The sequence below is a fragment of the Hydra vulgaris genome, chromosome 08 (genome assembly GCF_038396675.1).
Source record: "Hydra vulgaris chromosome 08, alternate assembly HydraT2T_AEP".
Taxonomy (NCBI): domain Eukaryota; kingdom Metazoa; phylum Cnidaria; class Hydrozoa; order Anthoathecata; family Hydridae; genus Hydra; species Hydra vulgaris.
In genome coordinates, this window is record NC_088927.1 from 30,713,793 (window position 1) to 30,736,059 (window position 22,267).

Consider the following 22,267-nt stretch of genomic DNA (forward strand, 5'->3'; position numbering starts at 1 on the left):
AGAAATTTTGGCACATATGTGCCAAAATTTTATGGAGTGTTGTAGAAATATTGGCACATATGTGCCAAAATTTTATGTAGTGTTGTAGAAATATTGGCACATATGTGCCAAAATTTTATGGAGTGTTGTAGAAATATTGGCACATATGTGCCAAAATTTTATGGAGTGTTGTAGAAATATTGGCACAAAATGTGCCAATATTTTATGGAGTGTTAAAGAAATTTTGGCACATATGTGCCAAAATTTTATGGAGTGTTGTAGAAATATTGGCACATATGTGCCAAAATTTTATGGAGTGTTGTAGAAATATTGGCACATATGTGCCAAAATTTTATGGAGTGTTGTAGAAATATTGGCACATATGTGCCAAAATTTTATGGAGTGTTGTAGAAATATTGGCACAAAATGTGCCAATATTTTATGGAGTGTTAAAGAAATTTTGGCACATATGTGCCAAAATTTTATGGAGTGTTGTAGAAATATTGGCACATATGTGCCAAAATTTTATGGAGTGTTGTAGAAATATAGGCACATATGTGCCAAAATTTTATGGAGTGTTGTAGAAATATTGAACTAGCTTTCTTGTATTTTTAAATTATACTTTTTGGAATTTAATTGTTATATATTAGGTAAGAAATATTAGATAAATTATAATAGCAATATTAAGATCGTATTATAAAAGAGTTGAGTATAGAAAACAGTTTAGAAAATTATATATAACATTTCTATTAGATAAAAAGTAGAAAGGATCACCCCTTTTAATTTTTTAAATTATTTATGTTTTGTTTGTTTTAGCTTTATTCTTAGTGTTTTTTTAGCAATTATGTTTTTAGGCGACTTAAAAATAGTTGTTGTCAAATGAAAGAGAAATATCTACGCAAGATGAAATTAATTGTTGTTGAAATGTAAGAAATATTGCTTGGCGAGCAGAAAACTTACTTGCCAGAATTCAGTGTCAAGCAGTGTTAATGTCTGTTAATTTTATTTTACTTTAGACACTTTAGAACAAAGCAAAGTGTGAATTTTACTATTTATAGTAACAATTAATAACAGTTTTAAATTTATATGCTTTTAAATTTTTTTATAATTTCAAACATAATTTTGTTCTTCTTTAGTTGCCTTTGTTATCACTTGATTAGTTTGCTTACTGTTGAAACATGGTTTTAATTTTGTAATTTTAATATGATGTGAAATTTACTCAATTAATCATTAGTCAACAGTCAGAGAGAAGCTGGAACTTAATTAAGAAATGCTGGAAATGAACTTTTAATCAAGGTAAAAATAATTTTGTTTACTGGTAACGTAATAAAACCAGTTACTATTATTTATTGCGTGTTTTTATTACTTTTTTTAACATTCTTTAGAAACATTTTCTTTCTCTTCCTTTCTCTCGCTTAGATGAGACTTAAATGAGATTTAGTACAGGGAGCGCTAATAAAACTTATGTGATTACAGAGCTCTTACGTATTTCTAAATACCACAATTGATAATGACCATTTATAAGAAATATTTTACGAGTTGCTTGCTATATTATGATATATTTGTTCAAATTTTTTAACTATAATTGTCCCTTAGAGATACAAAGTAATGTGTGCATACAAATATCTTATGTTATGCGCTATTGCTACTGTGTTTTGTGTTGATAGAACTAGGCTGTTATAGCTTTTTTCAATTTATATATTTTCTGTTATATTATTATCCTAACTCTACTAACGATAAAATGCAAATAATGCTTTTGTAATTTAAAATTGAAATTTTTTTAAATTTCTTTTTTAAGGTATTGGCAGGCTTTATTTGACTTTTTTTTAGATAAATTTGTATTAATGTTTTTAGATAATATATTAAGTTATTAATGTGTTTTTATTGTTATTAATGATTTAATTACTAATAAGGGGTCATCCATAAATAACGTAACGGTATCAGGGGGGAGGGGGGTTATTGGTTTTGTGACGACTCACACAAAACTTGCTTCTTAAGTGTAACGACTTTGTGACAAGGGAAGGTTGGGGGAGGTCAAAAACGGTCGAAAATTGCGTGACGTAATTTATTGACGATCCATAACCCGTATTACGGGTTGCTTACTGCTAGTATTTATATTAACTGTTTGTGTAATATTTATAATACCCGTTTTTATAATAACCGATTTGAATAAAATTGTTAAGATGCCTTTCGTGATGATGTTACCTAACAGAGTCACTCTAGTAGGGCGATTAATCAAGTTAATACAACTCCTGCTTCAAAAAAGTAAAGTATGACGTAATGTTAGTAATATTAATGTTTTTTTTTAGAGATGCACTTTAAAAAAAAGTTGAAACTTTTACCATAGGGTAAGATATGTATTTTAATTGCCTTCAAAATCTCGAATTTTAACTTTTTGACGGTGAACAGACCAAATCACTCATGTTAATAGAAAGACTAAAAGCTACAATATTCTAATGTTTACGTTTTATCAATGCCAAAAAAAGATTGCATTATTTTAAAACATTACTCTGCCTTTTTTTACTGGTCTTGCAAATATGGTTCGAGCATCAAACGTTGGATTCAGAGGTGTATCGAGGGGGGCGTTGAGAGGTGTCTATCCCATCAAGGAAATTTATTAGTTAGCAAATTTGGATACTGGAGTTGGCAAAATTGGATCTTTAGTTTGCAGCCGGCATATATTATCCAACGATCGGCTTTTTTTTTTTTTTAAGAAAGCATTTAAGAAGCTTTATTTTTCTAATCCTTACTCGACAAAAAACAGATGCGTTAGAATTATCTTGTTTTATCTCTACTTTTTGAAAAAATTGAGCTATTGATTGTGTTATGCACCTCAGGATAATGTTTTTCTACTAAATTAAAACCTAAGTCATGAGCAAAAAAGTTGCTGAGAAAAAGTTTATAAAAATGTTTTTATACGTCGTCTCCTAAAAATTTTATTTTTGTAAATCGTTTTATCTTAAAACACAAAAATGTGGAGATAAACTAGATAATTCTAACGTGGCGAGGTATCAAAGCCAAATTGAGATCACTTGCAGATGATGGTGTTTTTTTCCTATAAGAAATAACTGATTTCTATCAAAAGATTAATACTTTGTTTAAAAAAATATAATTTTTTTTTTTATTTATAAATAATATATTGATGTTTTATTTTATCCGATAACTTACGCATCACCTGTTATGAAGCAAATTACAAAGTTACGACCATCTTAGTTTTGATATATAACTGATCTGTTATATATCAAAACTAAGATTATATATCAAAACAAAGATATATTTAAACAAGTATATTTACGCCTTGATCCATAGGCTGAATAACAAATGTGTCATCAACATTTAGAGTTTGACAGATGCCAACATTCTACATAATGATATTGCTTAGCCTTTCAATGTGTAAATGGACAGAACAGTCATCTATTAGGAGTGCAACTTTTCTGTCCTGAGCACGAAAAGATAAGTAAAGCTTCTTTACCCATTCTGTAAAATTCGGTCATTCAACATTTTCACTAATTCTTATATGTGCAATACTTTTGTATTTTCATTCACAGGTGTGTCTCCTAAAAAAAAAAAAAGGTTCTTTATTTCTAAGATAATTTAGGACTTTCAGAATCTGGGAGGGGGGTGCATCCTAGGGGAATGATGAGAGGGGGGGTTCATCTCTCCCCTACCACCATTATTTCCCCGAGATCCGTCACTGTGTGTATGTTTTTATAATTAAATTGAAAAATGCTTTGGTACATGTGCATCTGTTTATATTTAGATTAAACAAAATTCGATGTCTTTTTCCGAGGAACCACGTAATTATAGCGTTGTCTACATATTTGAAATTGCTACAACCTTTTTACGTCTTGATCATGCGCCAGTTTTTTTCCAGCGAGGTTAATAATTTGTTTTTATTTTCAACCCAGGTTGATATTATGTTCTTTAGAACACCATACTTTTGGGCAACCTCATTGTTAGACATCCCTTTTTTCAGATCTTTTCAAAGTCTTGCATTTTGCTATTCGAGATTTGATTGTAAGTTTTTTTTTGACAAAAAAAACATTTTTTGTTTGCTTTTCAGAAATTCGATTCATAAAAAAAATCGAATTTAAAAATTTTGAAAAAATTCGTAGCAATACTTTTCAAAAGTTGGAATTTTAAAAAGTTAATAATTATTAAAACGTTTCTTGAAAATTGTTGAAAAGTTCGAGAAAAAATTGTCACATAGACCAACAATTTTGTTCGAGATATTGAGAGGATTTTAGCCTAAAAGAGTACGTTATGACCGCTAAAAATGTTCGAGAAAAATTCGAGATATCGAGAGTCAACTGTATTTGACAAGTTATGCTAAGGTAATTTTAATATTATTTTTGTGTATGAAATGTAATGAAAGTTAACGAAAAAAATTATAAGTTTAAACCATTTTTTAGCTTTGCGAGCATTAGATTTAATTCGAATTTTAAAATTAATGATAGTGATTTATTAGTTTGTTGTGGGAAATTGTGTCGTTGATTTGTAATGTCGCAATCTATGACAACAAGGACATGCTATAGTTTATAAAAAAAAAAAAATCTTGAAAAAATTTTCCTCAAGATCGTACAAAAATGCGCTATCGTGGCTTTACTAAAATAAACAAATGCTTTCTTTAAACAAAAATGTTGGATATTATTTATCAACAAAAAATTGATTTTCATAATTTGAGTATGGTTTAAACTGTATAACTGTAACTGTAAATTTTATCTACAATAAATATCTACAATAAATGATATATATTTTGGGAGTTTCTAAAATATTAACTTAGGATGATAATTTCAGTTAAAATAAACTACATTTAACTATGTTTTAAAATGTTTAACTACATTTAACTATGTTTGGCCTAAATTTAAATGAACTTAAGTTATAAATTTTGAGATTTTAAAACAATAAAATATTTAATTTAATAAAATTGTCATTCATTATTTGTGCACAAAAAATGACACTTTTTGAAACACCACTCAATACCTAAAATAAGTTTTAAGAATATAATAGATTACTATTTTCTTAATGAAACAATATTTTTAAACTGAAAATACATTTTTCTACAGGTTTCTGATTATCGTTCTCAAGAATGAGCATAGGTCACTATGAAAGTTTTAAGGTATCCATGGCAAAGAAGCAGTGAAAGCGTTAGTTGGGATTGGTAGTAAAAGTGACGTCAAATTGGTTTTGAGCTGACTAATATAAAATCGTATGAAATATTTTTAAAGATCATCATTTCGTGAAAAGTAATATTTGAGCGACAACGATCTTCGATATTAAACTAAAAGTTAAAAAAGTTCTTTAAATATGGAGGCATTTCAGTTTAATTCGGAATCTAGATTTTTATCTTACAGAAAATGCTTAACTAAACAAAGCAATCAAGCCGAATGCGTAATTTAGTTTTTGTTTATTTTAAATTTTATTTAGTTATCAAATTAATATGGTTTATTTTTGTTTGTATGTTTAATTTTTAATAAATTTTATTTTCATATTATAAATAAATACTAGTTGAGCCGTTTATTTTGAAAGTAGCGTTAAGTCATCTTTTCAAAATAATCAAGTTATTGAAAACATTGATTACAATGTAACGGCTTCATTTCTCCTCATTTGTGAAAGTAAAGTTTAATAATTTCAAATATAAATTTCAACACAATTGGTTTGTATTATTTCACAAATAAAGAGATATCGTTACATTGTATAAATACATCAATAAATTTTTTTTTGATTTTTTTAAAAAGGCGACTTACCAAATGTATGTCACTTTCAAAATAAAAAGCTCAGTTTTAATTTCAATGTTTTTTTTTTACTTAATTAACTTTTATTACATATGTGATATGTACAAATTTACAACTTTTAAATTAATTTTGAATTTATAATTTATTTATTTTACTTTCAATAAAATATTTTTTTTGAAATTAGGTAAAAGCCTACACTTCTCAAAAGAAAAGCCTCGAGTGCTTACAACTCAACAGAAAAATTCGAGGTTTGCAATTATTAAATAAACAGCTAAAAAACAAAAACCGGAAGCTTCAACAAATGCTTCACAAACCAGCAAATTATGTATCAAAAGATGAGAATATATCCTTCTATAATCAAGAATCAGATGAAAAAAAACAACAGCTAGTGTTAGTTGACGCACTTCCTATTATAAAAAATCCCGTTAAAAGTTTACTACCTATCGAATTAGAACCATTTATTTATACAAAATATGTCGATCAAAATCAAAACAATAAAGCCGAGCCATTAGCTTCTGATTATAGTTTAACAAATGAAATCGAAGAGCATGCGATATGTATACACTCAGACGACAGCCAGCTACAATTTGAAACACCAATAATTTTAAACGAACAAGTAGCTTGTATTGAAACTAAACATGATCAAATCAATAAAATGAATGGAAAAAAATCTGAACTTGCTATTTTAAAAGATGTTGAGATGCCTCAAATAAGTCATCTAATTAATCATAGCTCTTCAAGTAAAATAAAATCCGACAAAAAAGAAAATGTTAAAAAAAATCAAGTTAATAATACTGTTCCTCCACTTCGTACAATTGTGTCCCAGTTTCTTTCAAAACAAAACAAAGATTTGCAAGATCTTAAAAAGAAGGAATATTTGTATGAAATCCAAAAGTATAGCGAATTTTATTTTTTAGAGTCTTTATTATTAGAAATGAAAAATCATGAATCAAATATGAAAAACAAAGGGTTTTTCAAAAGTAAATCGAAGATCAGGAAAAATTTTATAAACAAAATTTCCCAGAAAATCAGAGATTACATTCCAACGTTTTGCTTATAAGAAAACTAAAGATTTTAGTAAAATATTTGTAGATATTATATTTGTAGATATTAAATTTGTAGATATTAAATTTGTAGATATTAAATTTGTAGATATTAAATTTGTATATAAAATTTGTATATATTATATTTCTATATTTGTATTTTACGTATTAAGACATTAATTTATATATGATATGTATTTTAAATTATAAGATATTTTTAAAATAAAGTTTTTTATTTATAAACACAAAATTAATTAGCATTCCTTTTTTCAATATTTTCCTTCATCACCTCATAAAAAATCAAAAAAAGCATAGATGATGTCTGATAAAAAACATAGATGATGTCTGATAATAGGAAAAAAGCTTAAATAAAAAAGTTGATTAAACTTAATACATAATATTTAGCTGATAAACGAGAGATAAAAAGACAGGTTTCTTTTAAAAAAAATAAACCTTTCTTGATAAGAAGTTTTGCTCCTTTTTTGATTTTTTCCATTTTTAATCAAAACTTTTCATGTTTAATTTTACTAATTACCTACCTTGTCAAAACCAAGTGCAACTTGTTTGGTAATAAATACTACTGGAATTTTAATTAGTAACAGCTGAGCATTTATGTTTCTGTGCGTGATTGTTTACTTTTCTTTGTTTTAACAATTAGAAGCTGGGACTTAAACCAATATTTATACTATTATGATTTTCTTAAAGAACAATTATAACAAAAATATATTTTTCGTATCTTTGGCTACCTGAATAAATTAAATATATATAATTTTATCATTTTTTTTGGGTGTGTTTTTATGAAATATTTGATGACTGCTATTATCTCATCGAAAGTATATTAAATATGAGTTGTAGAGATATAATTTTTCACTTGAAATACTCACAAGTAATTTATTTTCATCAAAATAACTACATAAAATCGACAAATTATAAAAAATTAAACTACACTTAAACAATTGCTTTGACTCGGTAATACATAGTGCAATCCAGTAACTTTCAGGTAATCTTTTCTAATATCTAAAATATTATTTTAATAAAAAGTATATTGCTGAAACTTGTATTTTCCGAGGAGTTTAATTTATTTATCTAGTAACTTAAATTTGCGTTTTTCTGTTCCGTGCGTGGTCCCTCTTCCAATTTAATTTATTCTCTCATAATATTACTAATGTATACGATTTTTTTGTTTACAAAATATCTATATAGATAAAAATTTAATGAAAGTAAATTGGAGATTGCTAGTTTTATTGTTATAAAAATAATAGACAAAACATATAGAAGTTTCCGTGCGTGATTTTTTAGAAATACTCAGCGGCATAAACCAACAAAAGTTATTCAAAATTACAAAAACGATTATTTCAGTTAAAACATTAATTATATATTTTTATTAGTGTTTTTATTATTGCTACAATAAGTAAGTGGCTAGTGGGTGGGAGGGCTTCATCCCCCCTCCCCCAAACCAGCCATTAGGGCCTAAAAATCTTAAAATTCTTTCTACAAGTTGTAAAAAAAAATAAAATAAAAAAGGAGCCTTACATTTGCAAAAGGGCTTCAAAACTTCTAGATGGACTGAGACTTTTGCCTCCAACTATGTAAAAGAAATATTTTATATCAAAATACAACTAACGAAAGCTATATAAATTACTGACTTAAAACAAGAAATAAAAATTAAAGATAAAATGACCCAAAAAAAAGTGTGCGTCTTTGATTCCTTAAAAAACGTATAACTAATTTGGAGACTGTGTTTCAGTGTACAAAAAATATCTAACCAACATCAGTTAAGCTTTATTTTGGACCTAAAAAGGTCTCTGCATAAAGGCTGTTTGAAAATTTACTTTACATTTAGGTATTAAAATTTAAAGAATTTGCTAAAGATTCATCAAATAACTCCCAGTATTGGGTCAAAATGAGCTTAGAAAGACAAAGATTTCATAAAGAAAACAGGAATATAGTTTGTTTTTGCTGTCTAAATAAAGTAGGTAAAGGTAACAAACACCCTTACAATAAAACCTGTAACAATGCAAAATCTGAATGAGATAATTCTTTCTCAAAACTCAAAAACCTCCCATCAAGTTATTTCCTCTGTACTAAAAGATAATAAAGAATTAACTGTAGCATCAAGTAAATGTGTATTTACAGTATTGGACAAAACATTTGCAACCAACTTCGAACAATGCTAAAAAGCGTCCGTAATTTTACATGTCTTAAAAACGAAACGAACTATACTACCACAGCAAACAGTTCAGGAGTCTGGAGTCATAGAATGCCATGACATGAGCAGTCAACTGACAGCACACAGGCAGAATTTCGTTGACAAGTGCCATTTTGCAGAGGACAAAACAAGTGCAACTTTTTTGGTTTGTTTCATTTTCTTAAGACTGTTCCGTGTCAACGTCACGGAAGTATTTTAATAATTAAAGGAAGTATCCAGAAGTTTCCAGAAGTTTCCAGAAGGATGCAGAAGCTTCCAGAAGTTTCCAGAAGAAGCTTCTGGAAGCATTCAGTAGCATCCAGAAGTATCCAGAAACATTCAGAAGCATCCAGACGCATTCAGAAGCTTCCAGAAGCATCGAAAAGAAGCATCTAGAATCTTCCAGAACAGATTCACACAGGTTCATTTTACTATATAAGAGACATGTAAATCGACATTTAATTCAGTCAGTATATGGAAGTCAATCTTAGTCAGAATTATTAAGACAGTTTATCGAAGTTTTATCAAAGTGTTTTATCGAAGAACATCAATACAAGAAGTGAAATACAACAAGTGTTACATTACATCAATAGAGTCCACATCCAACCAAGACGTTGTGTTCCACAAAGCATTATTGTATCATCACAAGGTAAATGTAACACGGTAAGCCTTGAGAAGCGTGATTATTTATTTTTATTATTTTTATGACTTCAAGTGAAAAAATGGCTCCCGACAGTCTTGGATTGGAACTAAGAAAGAAAATTATTGGCGATTACGTAAGTGGAATGTCACAAAAAAGTATTTGCGATAAATATCGCGTGAAAAAATGTATCAAGACTATGTTCAAAATATCGGGGAAGTTGGCAGCAGATAACAAAGGTGGAAGACCGCGTTCTACCACTTCTAGAGAGGATTCTATGATCGTTTCTATGTTTTCTTGACGCTCTGCAAAGAAACCGCTGATTTCACAATAAAACCAGAAGAAAAGACTCCTGTTTGCTACATCTCATATTGACTGGAATGTGCAGAAATGGAGAACTGTCCTGTTCAGTGATGAATCGAAGTTCAACATCATTGGGAGCGATGGCATTTGCGGTGTACGTCGACTGGTCGGAAAACGCCTCGATTTACGTTACTGCCATAAGACCGTGAAGCATGGTGGAGGCAATGTAATGGTCTGGGGGTGTTTTTCTGCTAACGGTTTAGGTCCAATACATCGAAACGATGGAATAATGGACCGTTTCATGTATAAAAATGTCCTGAAAGATGTTATGTTACCTCATGCTAAATGGAATATGCCATTAAAATAGGTTTTTCAGCAAGACAACAATCCGAAACACACTGCAAAAGTAGTCAAGCAGTGGTTTCAAGACAACCACCTATCGGTGATGAATTGGCCGCCTCAATCTCCGGATCTCAACCCTATCGAGAACCTGTGGCAGATCGTCAACCGCAGAATTAATCGTGGAGGTGTTCTTAATAAGGATCAACTGTTTGAACAAATCCAAAAGGCCTGGGCAGCAATTCAACAAAGTTTCATTGATCACCTGATCAAATCTATGCCTCGAAGATGCAAGGCTGTGATCGACAAGAAAGGATTCGCCACGAAATATTGATAGCAAAATACAGCTTGGTCAACATTTTGTCGAGTTGGACTTGTTTTGTCCAGAAGAAAATCAACTTTTTTTAATACTTTTGATTAATTTAATAATTTTCGTGTACAAATAATGAACTTTGTGATGAATAAAACTTGAAGAACTTTGTCTCTAAACAGTTACATAGTTATTTCTTTAAATTGAAAAAATGCAGCACTTTTATATAAAGAAACTAAATTAGCATTATTTGTTTGCACTCGTTTTGTCCGATACTGTATATTTTTCTATTTATCCATATTTATTATTAATTTTATAAAATACGTTTATATTGTAGTCAAACATTAGTGAATAGAACATGTGTCTTAGGAAATATATCTTATGTAGGTGGTAAAGCTCTTCATGTTACTCTCTTCTCTGAAGGTAAACCTATTTACTATAAAAAGAAAATGGATCTTCCCATGTCGGCAATGGGTTGTATAATAAATGAGATGCGTAAAGATTTGAGTCGTGGAGATGACAGTAATTTACATGAACTTAATTTTGCATATATTTATATTACTTATATATTTATAAACTATTTTCGTATTTTTTACTAGGTTTCAAACCTAATGCCTCAAAAAGTATTAAAGACAAATATCCAGTTAAATCAATTTTATGAATTAGTTTCATGCAGTTTTCAACAATCACATGGAAAACAATAGAAACTGCAAGATTTTAGATAAAGTTTAGAATGATTTTGTACTTGTTCCTGAACCGTGGAAACTAATAAAAGTAATTTGTGAACACAGAAAACTTAATCCTTACAACTGCTATATAAGAAATGGTATTAATGAGAGTCAAGGTTAACTGAAAGTCATAATGAACATCTTCAACCCAGAAGAGCTACAATCAGAGAAAAGAAACATAAAAATAAAGGGGTCAATACAGCTCTTATTTTGGCTCTTGTACGTGGAGTACAGGGTGCGGCAGCGATTCGCTAAACATTTTTCAAAATAAATTTTTAAAGCGCTAGAAAATCATATTCATTGAATATTAATAGAAGAAAAGTTGAAGATAAATACTTTTTCCACCTTAACATTCAATTAAGTCTCCTTTTTTTTTGATCACTGCCTCAAGCTAAGGACGGAAGGACTGGCAGGTGCTTATTATATAGTCCCTTGACATTGAGTTCCAGGCACGGGTAATTGATGACTTCAGTGACTTGACACTTGAGTGGGCCTTTTTGCAACCTTTACTCTCAACTACGCTCCACACACTATAGTCAAGGGGATTCAGGTCAGGGCTAGGTGGTGGCCAAAAAAGTGTTTGGGCCAAAAATTAGCCATATTGTCCTGAAGATATTGTTTAGTTTTTCTGGACCCATGACAAGGTGCATTGTCCTGTTAAAAAATGTAGTTGTTTTCTGGGAATGTCTTCTTTAGCCATGGCACCACATAGTGTTTTAGTAAGCTAATATACACATCAGAGGTAACTTTTTCTTTCTCTTTGATGTAGATTGGTGGATATTTCTCTCCATTAGCAGCAATGATTCCTGCACCATGATGGACTGAGGGTGCTTGGTGTGACACACAGATGGTGCTTTTTCACCCTTCTGCTCAATGAATCTGTCATTTCGCCTATCTATCACACAGTCAACACTAAAAAGTTTTGCATCTGAGAAAACTTTAACTGTTGATGAAGCATGGCTTTTTAGCTAATTTAGAAACTGCTTTGATTGTTCCCATCGTAAAGTTTTTAATCTTTCTGTTAAAATTTGACATGAAGATTGGGCCACAGTGACTTTTCCAAGTGTTTTTAGAGTTCTTCTGACTGTCCTTTTATCAACATTGAACAATTTTGATGTATTTCTGATGGATACAGTAGGATTCTTTTCAACATCCTTTTTAAGCTTTTCTGTAAACTTTTTAATAACTTTTTTATTCGCTGGAGAAAGCGTTTTGGCTTTTTCAGCACAGCCACGTTTAACCACTTTGTAAAATGTAGTTTTAGATACTCCAGCACCACGAATCACTTCACGTGCAGACACACCCGCGTGAATCAAATTTAATACTTCGGTTCTTTTGGCTTCGATTGTTAAACTTTTAACTAAAATGTGTTTTATTTACTATTTTATTAAAATCTATAAAGGTCATTGAAAATTAATCAACAAAAACAAATTGCGAAAGTATTTTATTAACATCACAAAACCTAGCCGAAAATTAGTTCGCGAATCGCTGCCGCACCCTGTACAAGAAAGTAACTATAAATTGGAGCGGTTCATTAAATTACTTAATCTGAATGAGCTAAAATACACAGTAGAAGCTGACCTGAAGCTCGTTAACTGTTTGGCTTTTTTTTTTAAGTTAAACATTAATTACTTTGTGTAATTGTATGTATTAATTGTTTGTGTAATTTTCAAAGTTTGACAAATTGGCATCAGAAGTTTATTGAGGATGGTGAACTTTATGGAGGACATGAAAAACTATAAAAATGTCGTTTAATTGAGGAGCCTGGAGAAACTTTTTAATTACATTTGTTTCAACATATTGTTACACAAATAACAGATGTTTTGATGGCTGAGGACTTAACTTAAAAGTTCTTAAGTTCTAACACTGTAACGAGGCATGGTTACAATTTGATGGACCTAACAGTCAAAAAGTATTTTCTTGCTTGAATGAAACTAAAAATATAGCTCCACTCCTGATACCTTGTTCGAAACTTCAAGGAAAATCAAAAAGGGAATGTAACTAGTTAAATCTTTTTCACCTATATTTTATACCATATTTATAAGTTAATAATTTGGAACTATGATCTTCAAAACATCTAGTATCCGTGCAATATTAAAGCCTGCATCTAGTATCCGTGCAATAATAAAGCCTGCATCTAGTATCCGTGCAATAATAAAGCCTACATCTAGTATCCGTGCAATAATAAAGCCTGCATCTAGTATCCGTGCAATAATAAAGCCTGCATCTAGTATCCGTGCAATAATAAAGCCTGCATCTAGTATCCGTGCAATAATAAAGCCTGCATCTAGTATCCGTGCAATAATAAAGTCTGCATCTAGTATCCGTGCAATAATAAAGTCTGCATCTAGTATCCGTGCAATAATAAAGCCTGCATCTAGTATACGTGCAATAATTCGTCTAAAATAATAAGAAAAGTAACAACTAGAAGGCCCTTAAACATGCGTGCTTGATGATTGAGACTTAGTTGAGAATAAAATGACTGTAATGCCTGGACCGAGTCAAATATAAATGGTAACGAAACATAATTAAAAAAAAAAACTCGAAAACATTAAAAAAAAAAAAAAGAAGTATGATTGATAAAGATACGTTTTGCAGTGATTGGATTCAATACGTCGATTGATTCAATACGTCGAATAAAAATAAGATTTAATAAATAATTGTTTATTTTTAATTATATCTTTAACTTAACTTCGTTATGAATAACGAAATATTACAAAAATTGTGAATGGCGTTATAGGCTTAAATTGCCATAAGTACCTTTTTTTCAAAAACCGATATTTCCCTAAAATTATTTGGAAAATATTATATTAATTCTACTTCTATGGCTTTATTTTGCTGCATGTATTGAAGAATATGCTTCATCTAATAATATATAGATTCAATACTTTTAGAGTATTGTGTTTAGTTCTTCTTTTTCTTCATTTTATTCTAAATTTTTGGATTCTAAACTAGGTTTTCAATCATCTCTAGACATTCTGCAAGTAATGTGCAATCATCACGTTTTACCGGATAGGAAGAGCAAGTGTTTGTTTTAAATTCTTTATTTTTAGAACTACGCAAAGCACAGGTGATACAGGGTAAAGAAATATTTGACTTTTCTATGCAAGGTAAACCACACGTTTCTTTTTTTTCTTTTAAACATCTTTAAATAAGGGTCAAGCAACCACTACTAGAGTTGGAAGTTACTGGAAGAGAAAAATGATGATTATAAACAAAGATGACGGTTAACAGACAACTTAAAAGACTGCATATATAAATTAGGAAAACAAGATAAAGGGAGCAAAAAGAAAAAGGGTGTCATTCAAAGATCCTTTCCAGAAATTGCCATAGAGTTTTATGAAAGGACGCATGAGAAATTTATAGAGGAAAAAATAGAATCCCGGAATAAAAGATTACCAAGCAAGATAAAGAAATGCAACCTTAGCAGATGCTAGTTTTGCAATAGGTTTGATATATGGTTTCCGAGAAAGATCGGATGTACAGTCGCGAACACTTACATTGAAAATTTTGAGTATTATTATATGCATGCAAAATGTTATGTTATAAACCACTAAATTTGTTTTAGTCATAGGTTGTTGTTAATTTAGCAAAAAATCAAATAATAATTATGGAAAAAACTAATGAATTAACAACAAAATAAATTGCTCAGATTGTTATTCTATGTGAACAAGGATTGACCCTGACTTCTATTGCTGCACGCTTTAATGTAACACATAACTGCATTATAAAAACATTAAACCAATATCAAGAAACTGGTAATTATATAAGCAAAGTTAAAACTGGATGACCAAAGATGATTACTCAAAGGGCAAATAACTGCATTCATCGTTATGCAAAAGCACATCCGTTTGCCAGTGCTTCTGTAATTTCATCTTAGATATTCCCAAATGGTGTTGCACCAAGTGTTGTGAAAAATAGAAGACATTTGTTCAAACAGTTTAACTTAAATAGTCATGTTTCGACAAAAAAAAAAAACCTTGCCTTTCTCAAAAAAATATTAGAGACCGTATTGCCTTCTGTCAAAAATACAAGCACTGGTCAGCGGAAGATTGGGAGGATGCAATATTTAGCAACAAATCACTAACCAAACAATTTGGTTGTCATTCTACAAGCGTTAGATGCCCACCTTGCCAACGATACAACCCCCAGTATTTGCTTTCTACTGTAAAAAATTGCATTAAATCAAGATATGGGGTGCCATTACCGCATATCAAAGTGATGGTTTATAGTTTATGCCTTTTAACACCACAATTAACAGCCATATTTATCTTCAAATACTAAAAAAAAACTTAATTTTTTATGAATATCATAAATACTCACAGTTTTCAGCATGGTGGAGCACCTTTTCACAGGGCCAAGCTTCTAAGCAGTTGCTTACGTGAGAATGGGGTTGAGATCATTGGCCCCCGGCCTGGTAACACCTAACCTCAATCTTATTCAAAAATGCTGAAATCATCTTAAAAATGTAGTTCAGTAACTAAGACCCTCATCTTCTGATGATTTACAAGAAAAAATTAGGCAGGTACGGACTCAACTTATGACTTCTAAATATTTGAGAAAGTTAATTTAATCTATGCCTACTGGCTTAGCTAGTTGCTTAAATGCAAAAGGACATCATAGTAAGTATTAACTTCAGTTATTCAATTCACAAACATTTACTAATGTTTCAAAGATATTATTTTTGTCAATTGTAATGGTTACTAATATATTTTGATAAAATAAATTAATGATTTAATAAAAATTGTGGTTTTTTATAAAATGTTTCAAACTTTTGATCGTAACTGTAAGAGTTAATCCTAGAAGACCAAGCTGTAGAAGAGTCTAAGCATGAAATCACTTTAGATACAGAAGCTGGAGTGATACGAATGTCAAGCAATGGATCAACCTGTTTGTTGGCTATATCAGGTAGGATGTGATTGTTTTAATCAAAAGATGAAATTAATGAAAAATTCTTAGCAAAAAATTCAGTTTTGCCTTTAAGGTAACAAAATCTGAGCCAAGTAAAGAGGTGGAATAACAGATTTTCCCTCATAATAGACACTGTTAAAGATTCTCCAGAAGTCTCAGTTGCCTAAACTATGAGATGAAATACGAGATTTTATGACCTGAGAATAGAGCGCATTTGTTTGGAAAAAACCTCATAATAATGGTTTTTAGCAATAGTAAACAGACGTCTGTTTTCTTGAGAATTGTTTTGGTGATAAATATGGAAGAAATGGTTACGATTGGAAGTTCCAACAACACAATGAGAGGAAAACCATGAAGAAGAGTAAAGCTTGACTTGATTTTGTCAAGTGGAAACAAATGATTCCATGCCAGTCTGAATCGAAGACGTTACAAAGGAATCACATTTGTCAGCTGGAAAACAAAAATTTCTACTCAAGGGCTATCGCAAATAAAATCACGGAAAGAGTCCCAGTCAGCTTAAAAGTAGTTGTGCGAGTTACGAAGAAAGGGGGATTCTGATAATTAAGAAGAATGAGATAATAGTTTTAAAGAATCAAACCGTGATCAAAAGCACTAAGTTTAAATAAGGAGAAACTGAACACTGGAGAGGATTAGAAACAAGATTAGAGAAGATAAATAATTCGGAATGCCTGGAAAGTGAGTAGGAAAGTTAACTATTAGTGTTAGAGATTGAGAATTACAAAAGTTATGGGCCTACAGAGTCACTGACACTAGACCCAAGCTATTCAGTGTGATAAGCATTAAAGTCCCCTATAACAACGATTTTGGCTGAAGAATAAATAGAAAGGGCTCGGTCAATATAATCAGAAATAACATCAAAAAGTATGCAGCCTTGAGATAAAGGAGAGCGGTATAGAACAAAGAGAAAGTCAACAAAGTAAAGAAATGCTAAATAGAGTAATTTAAAGCACATAAAAAAGTGGTCTGTGGATCCAAACCTAGTTTCCTGACAAAGGGATGAACTTTTACGAATGTAAATGCCCAGGTCAAGCATGTGACTATTGGAGTCTTTACAAATTAAAGGAATATAACCATCAACAAGATCACTAGAAGAGACAGCCAAACTCAAGTTAATTTCAAAAAGAGTAAGTAGATCTGGTAAACTTTGCAAGAGATAAGACTCAGCAGAAGAAAAGTTACTTTGAAGATAACGAATTTTAGTGAATGATGGATTTAGAGAATTTGGTGATGATGATGGTTTTTTGTGTTTTGATACATTAGACATTTTTGGATTTGTTATAGAACTTGACTTAAAGCACAGATTTTACTCAGCACAATGGTTAATAGTCCAGGCAAGTAACTCATTAGTATTAATAAATCCTAAGCGGTAACAACGAGTTTTAAATGTGGTCTTGACAATGCACACAAACAGTATGAATAGGGTCACCATTCGTGCACAAATGGCACTGTTAGTACTCTGATACTTTACAGCTGTTGATGGAATCAGCCTCTTTGAGAGCTACCACAGAGTTTGGGAAACATGACTACCAGCCGGCATCAGAACCATAAAACTGAGTTTTAGAGCTGCCTTTTTGAATGAAAAATATCCTCATTTAGGCAATACCTCCCATTGAAATCTTTTAATTTATTAAAGGTATATAGGTGTATAAACCATTTTGGAATGACGTCAATATCTAGTTAGCACATTGATCTTTTACTTCTCAAAGTTAGTATAATTTTTATTGTTTTTAAAGCAGGTGAGGTTTTGAGACATGATTTTTAGACTAGTATTGAGTTTTAAATAAGTTCAACTGTATTTGCAGTGAAAAAAACGAGAGGTTCTTTCTTAAAAACTTAAAACATTCTAACATAAACTTAGAATTACCAGAGACTCGGTGCTCCAAAGTAAAATATTCGCGTTATAGAACGTCCTTGATGTAGTTTTTGGAAACGGAAAAAAGTGCGTTGCAGGTATTTTAAAAGCTTAATTTTTTTATTGTATAAAAATTAATAATAAGTTCATTTATGAAAGTTCAGTCGTTCCTATCATTTCAAACAACGTTTTATGAAACTTTAAACCGCAAAAAACTTTTGAATTGTTTTGAATTTTGGTCTCAAATTTTCAAATTTTTTTTATGAAATGATTTGAAGATAACCCTGAAATTTTCAAGGAAATCCAATATCTCAACTATTTCAAGTTGCGGGTTTTGCCTTATTCTTATAAAAAACGACTTATCAGCCACCATTTAATAATACTCGTTTAAACTTGTTGTTAACATTGCTCCATAAACAAGGCATCACCGACGCACAATAAAGATCTTTGTTTACAGAATTAACCACATGTCGAATTGTATTGATTAAAATAAAAGATTAATAAAAATGTCTTTAACAATTATTTCAATTTGAAAAAATGCAGATTTGAACTAAAAAATTGTTTGGGGTTTTATGATGTTTAAAAGTATACTTTCTGGACAGTTGCGCCGTTGTGGTTGTACTTAAAAGGACAAATACCTTCTTTAAACAAAAAATAATGAATATTATTTAACAAAAATAATTTCTATTAAAATGTCTTACATTTAATTAAAACTAAATTTTAAGCTATATATAAAATGAAAAAGAAATTGCTTCATTTATTTAATTCTAAATGTATATAAATTTAAACTATAAATATTATAAAATTATTCAAAAGCAATAGAGTATTTAATTTAATAACATCGACATTCTTTATTGTGTACGAGAATATAATTTTTTTTAAACACCACTGATTACCTAGGATGAATTTTAAGGAATAAAAAAGATCACTACTTTTTCAACAGTCAATATCTTTAAAGTAGAAATCTTTTGAGGTATCTAATTATTGTATTCCAGGATGACTATTTATCACTATGACAGTTTTAAGGTACCCATGACAAAGAAGCAGTTAAAACGTTAGTAAGAATTTGTAGTAAAAATGACGTCAAATTAGTTTTAAAATAATTAGAATATAATCGCGTCAAATATAAGAATTATCATTTCGTGAAAATTAATGTTTGAGCAACAACGATCTTTGATATTTAAATAAAAGTACCAAAGTTCTCTAAATATGGAGGCATTTCATTTTAATTTAGAATCCAAAGTTTTATTTTACAGAAAATGCTGAATTAAATAAAGCAATGAGGCCGAATCCGTACTTTAATACTTCTTTATTTTAAATCTAAATTAGTAATTGAACTAATATGTTTTATTTATATGTTTAATAGTTTCCTTTTCATTTATTATAAATTATTATTATTTTTTAAATTACATATGTTTATCTATACTTAATTATCTGCATGAGATATGTATACACTCAGCCGACAGCCGACCACAATTTGAAACACCAATAATTATAAACGAGCAAGTATCTTGTAAATTATTTGAAACAAAATCTGATTTTGTTATTGTAATAACAAAAAAAAAATTAGAGTTAGTCATCGAACTAATCGAGGCTCTTCCAGTAAAACTAAACCTAACAAAAAAGGAATTGATAAAAAATTTCTTGTTAGTAATACTGTTCCTCGACTTCGTGTGAATGTTTCCCAAAAATATAGTGAATTTTATTTTTTGGAGTCATTGTTATTAGAAATAATGATTCACGAATAAAATATTGAAAAAAAATGGCTCTTAAAGAGTGAACCGAAGATCAGAAAAAATTTAATAAATACTACTTCTTAAAAAATCAGAGAATACATTCCAACGTTTTGTTTATAAGAAAACTAAAAACTAGAAAACAGATTTATAAAATACACCAATATTTCATTATTTGAATACGTCAGTATTTCTATACTTTTATTTTGCGTATAAAAATAGTTCAAAAGACGTCTTATTAGAACCTGTGCCCACTGGGGATGTACCGAATTAGTCCTTATGTAAATACACTTTGTCTAAAGTTAATATACTACCCTTTTATTCATTGTTTTAATAATTATGCAAATTTTATATTATATTATTCTTAATTCATTGCTATACTAATTATGCCAATGATAATATTATCTTATACAAACTGAAATATTTAGTGCGCAAAAACATGCATATAGATTTCTGCATTATATACGGGAAAAAACAAAAGGAGCATGCTTAACTTTAATGAGAGACATAAAAGTGTTGAATGTTTATGAAATAAATATTTATCAACACTTAGTTTTTATGTATAAATAAATAAATAATCTCACTAGTTTTATTTGCAGGTTTTTTTTTTCTTTTTTTTTTAATAGTTTTTTTTTTCAAATAGTCTAAAGAAAAAAAATTAAATGAAAAAAATTTCCTTAGAATAAATCATTTAAACGTCTTTACATTGCCAAAAAATAATTAATAAATATTTAAAGTATTAAGTAATATTTTGAGGACCTAAGATATGAAATTCTTTTCAAAAAGAAAAAGTAGTAAAAGTAATGTAAAATATATGCTACTATCATTTAAATAAACACAAAATAAAAATTAACATTTCATGATGTCACGTAATAAAGAGAAACAATATACCTGATTAAAAAGACAATTTATTTATATTCTTCATCTTATTGATGATAGTTCAGCATTTAAATTTAAATCAAACATTTAATAATAATTTTAATGTTAATCAATATCTAACCAAACTATTTAATTTTCAACTTTTTTGTTGAAACAAACGAAATAAATCAACGTTGCACTAAACACACAAAAACAGAAACCTATACTCATCATTTTTCAATACACTCAAATATGGTAAGTTTTCCATAAATTGCTTATCACCCACCGGCACCAGTATATTTCCATTAATTATTATATATATTCAAAGAATAACAAAAATTATCTAAAATACAAAACAAAACATAAGTGGTAATGTTTTTTACCATCCGCACCAAAACAACTTATTTGGTGGTGTTGTGGTTTATCCTCCTTAGGATATTTTACACACAAAATTGTACCAACTGACGCCAATGACTTTCTAGATAATGAAATTTTTATTGACACCAAAAACTAGATATTATATATGGACAAGCGTTGAAGCTCATTAAAAAGTAAAAACTCTAGTTAAAACACTTTACTGAAAAGGCTATCCAGTATTATTGGTAAAATAATACTGGATAGCCAAAACTGCCATCAGTCTATTACAATAGGCCGTGACGTAGTAGTTAGATTGCTTGCTTTAGAAACAAGAGATCCAAGGTACGAAGCGAGCTCTAGGCATATTTCGCGCGATCGGTAAGAAAAAAGGTGTGAACTTCCAAGTTAAATACTTTTTTTTTTTTTTAATTATTGTATTATATATTTTACAAAAAACAATATATATTTTACGACAAACGATATATTTTCACAACAAACAATTTATATATTACAACAAACAATATATATTTTGCGACAAATGGTATATATTTTACAATAAATGATATATATATATATATATATATATATATATATATATATATATATATATATATATATATATATATATATATATATATATATATATATATATATTACGACTTTCTAAAAGATTAAGGGGGCTCACCCCAGTCAAAATAGCAAAAAAATTATTTTTTATTGAAATTTTTGGTTTTTCATGTTTCAAGTGTATGAGTTAACGAGGAATCTCTAAAAATAATTCTGAATTGAAATTTTCAAAAAAAAAAACACATAAGTATTTCTATTTCTTGATTATTTGATCTTTTTAAAAATTAATCTTTTATGATTAATCTTAATCTGCGAAGTAATAATTTTTCAAACTGCTTCCATGTAGGTTTGGAAAAGCTTACAAAATGAACTTTGTGAGCATGTTAACTACACTGTCACACAATCACATAAATACACTCCACATTGTGTGTCTAACTTTTTATTATAAATTAAATTTTGTTATTTAGATTATTTAATGATTATTTTATTTAATTAATAATAACTTCTTGGCATTTTTAGTTGTGGATAAGTATAAGTTCTGGATAAAAATAATTTTGAGATTAAAAGAAGAGCTTGATTATCAAAAGGAAAAATATTATGTGGCAAATAAAAAAACAATAACAAATGATAAAATTAAAAGAATAAAGTTTGCAAGTTTAAAAAAAAAGAAAAGGATGTTTAAAAGAAATCAATACACAAACAA

General features: G+C 29.3%; 1 protein-coding gene across 1 annotated transcript; it reads left to right on the forward strand.

Moving 5' to 3' along the window:
• The first annotated feature begins 4,131 nt into the window (after positions 1–4,131).
• Positions 4,132–6,822, forward strand: LOC136084281 (uncharacterized). Its single transcript, XM_065804352.1, has 3 exons — positions 4,132–4,313; positions 5,046–5,370; positions 5,899–6,822. The coding sequence occupies exons 2-3, from the start codon at positions 5,287–5,289 to the stop codon at positions 6,772–6,774; spliced, it is 960 nt and encodes a 319-aa protein (XP_065660424.1). The 5' UTR covers positions 4,132–4,313; positions 5,046–5,286; the 3' UTR covers positions 6,775–6,822.
• The last annotated feature ends 15,445 nt before the right edge of the window (positions 6,823–22,267 follow it).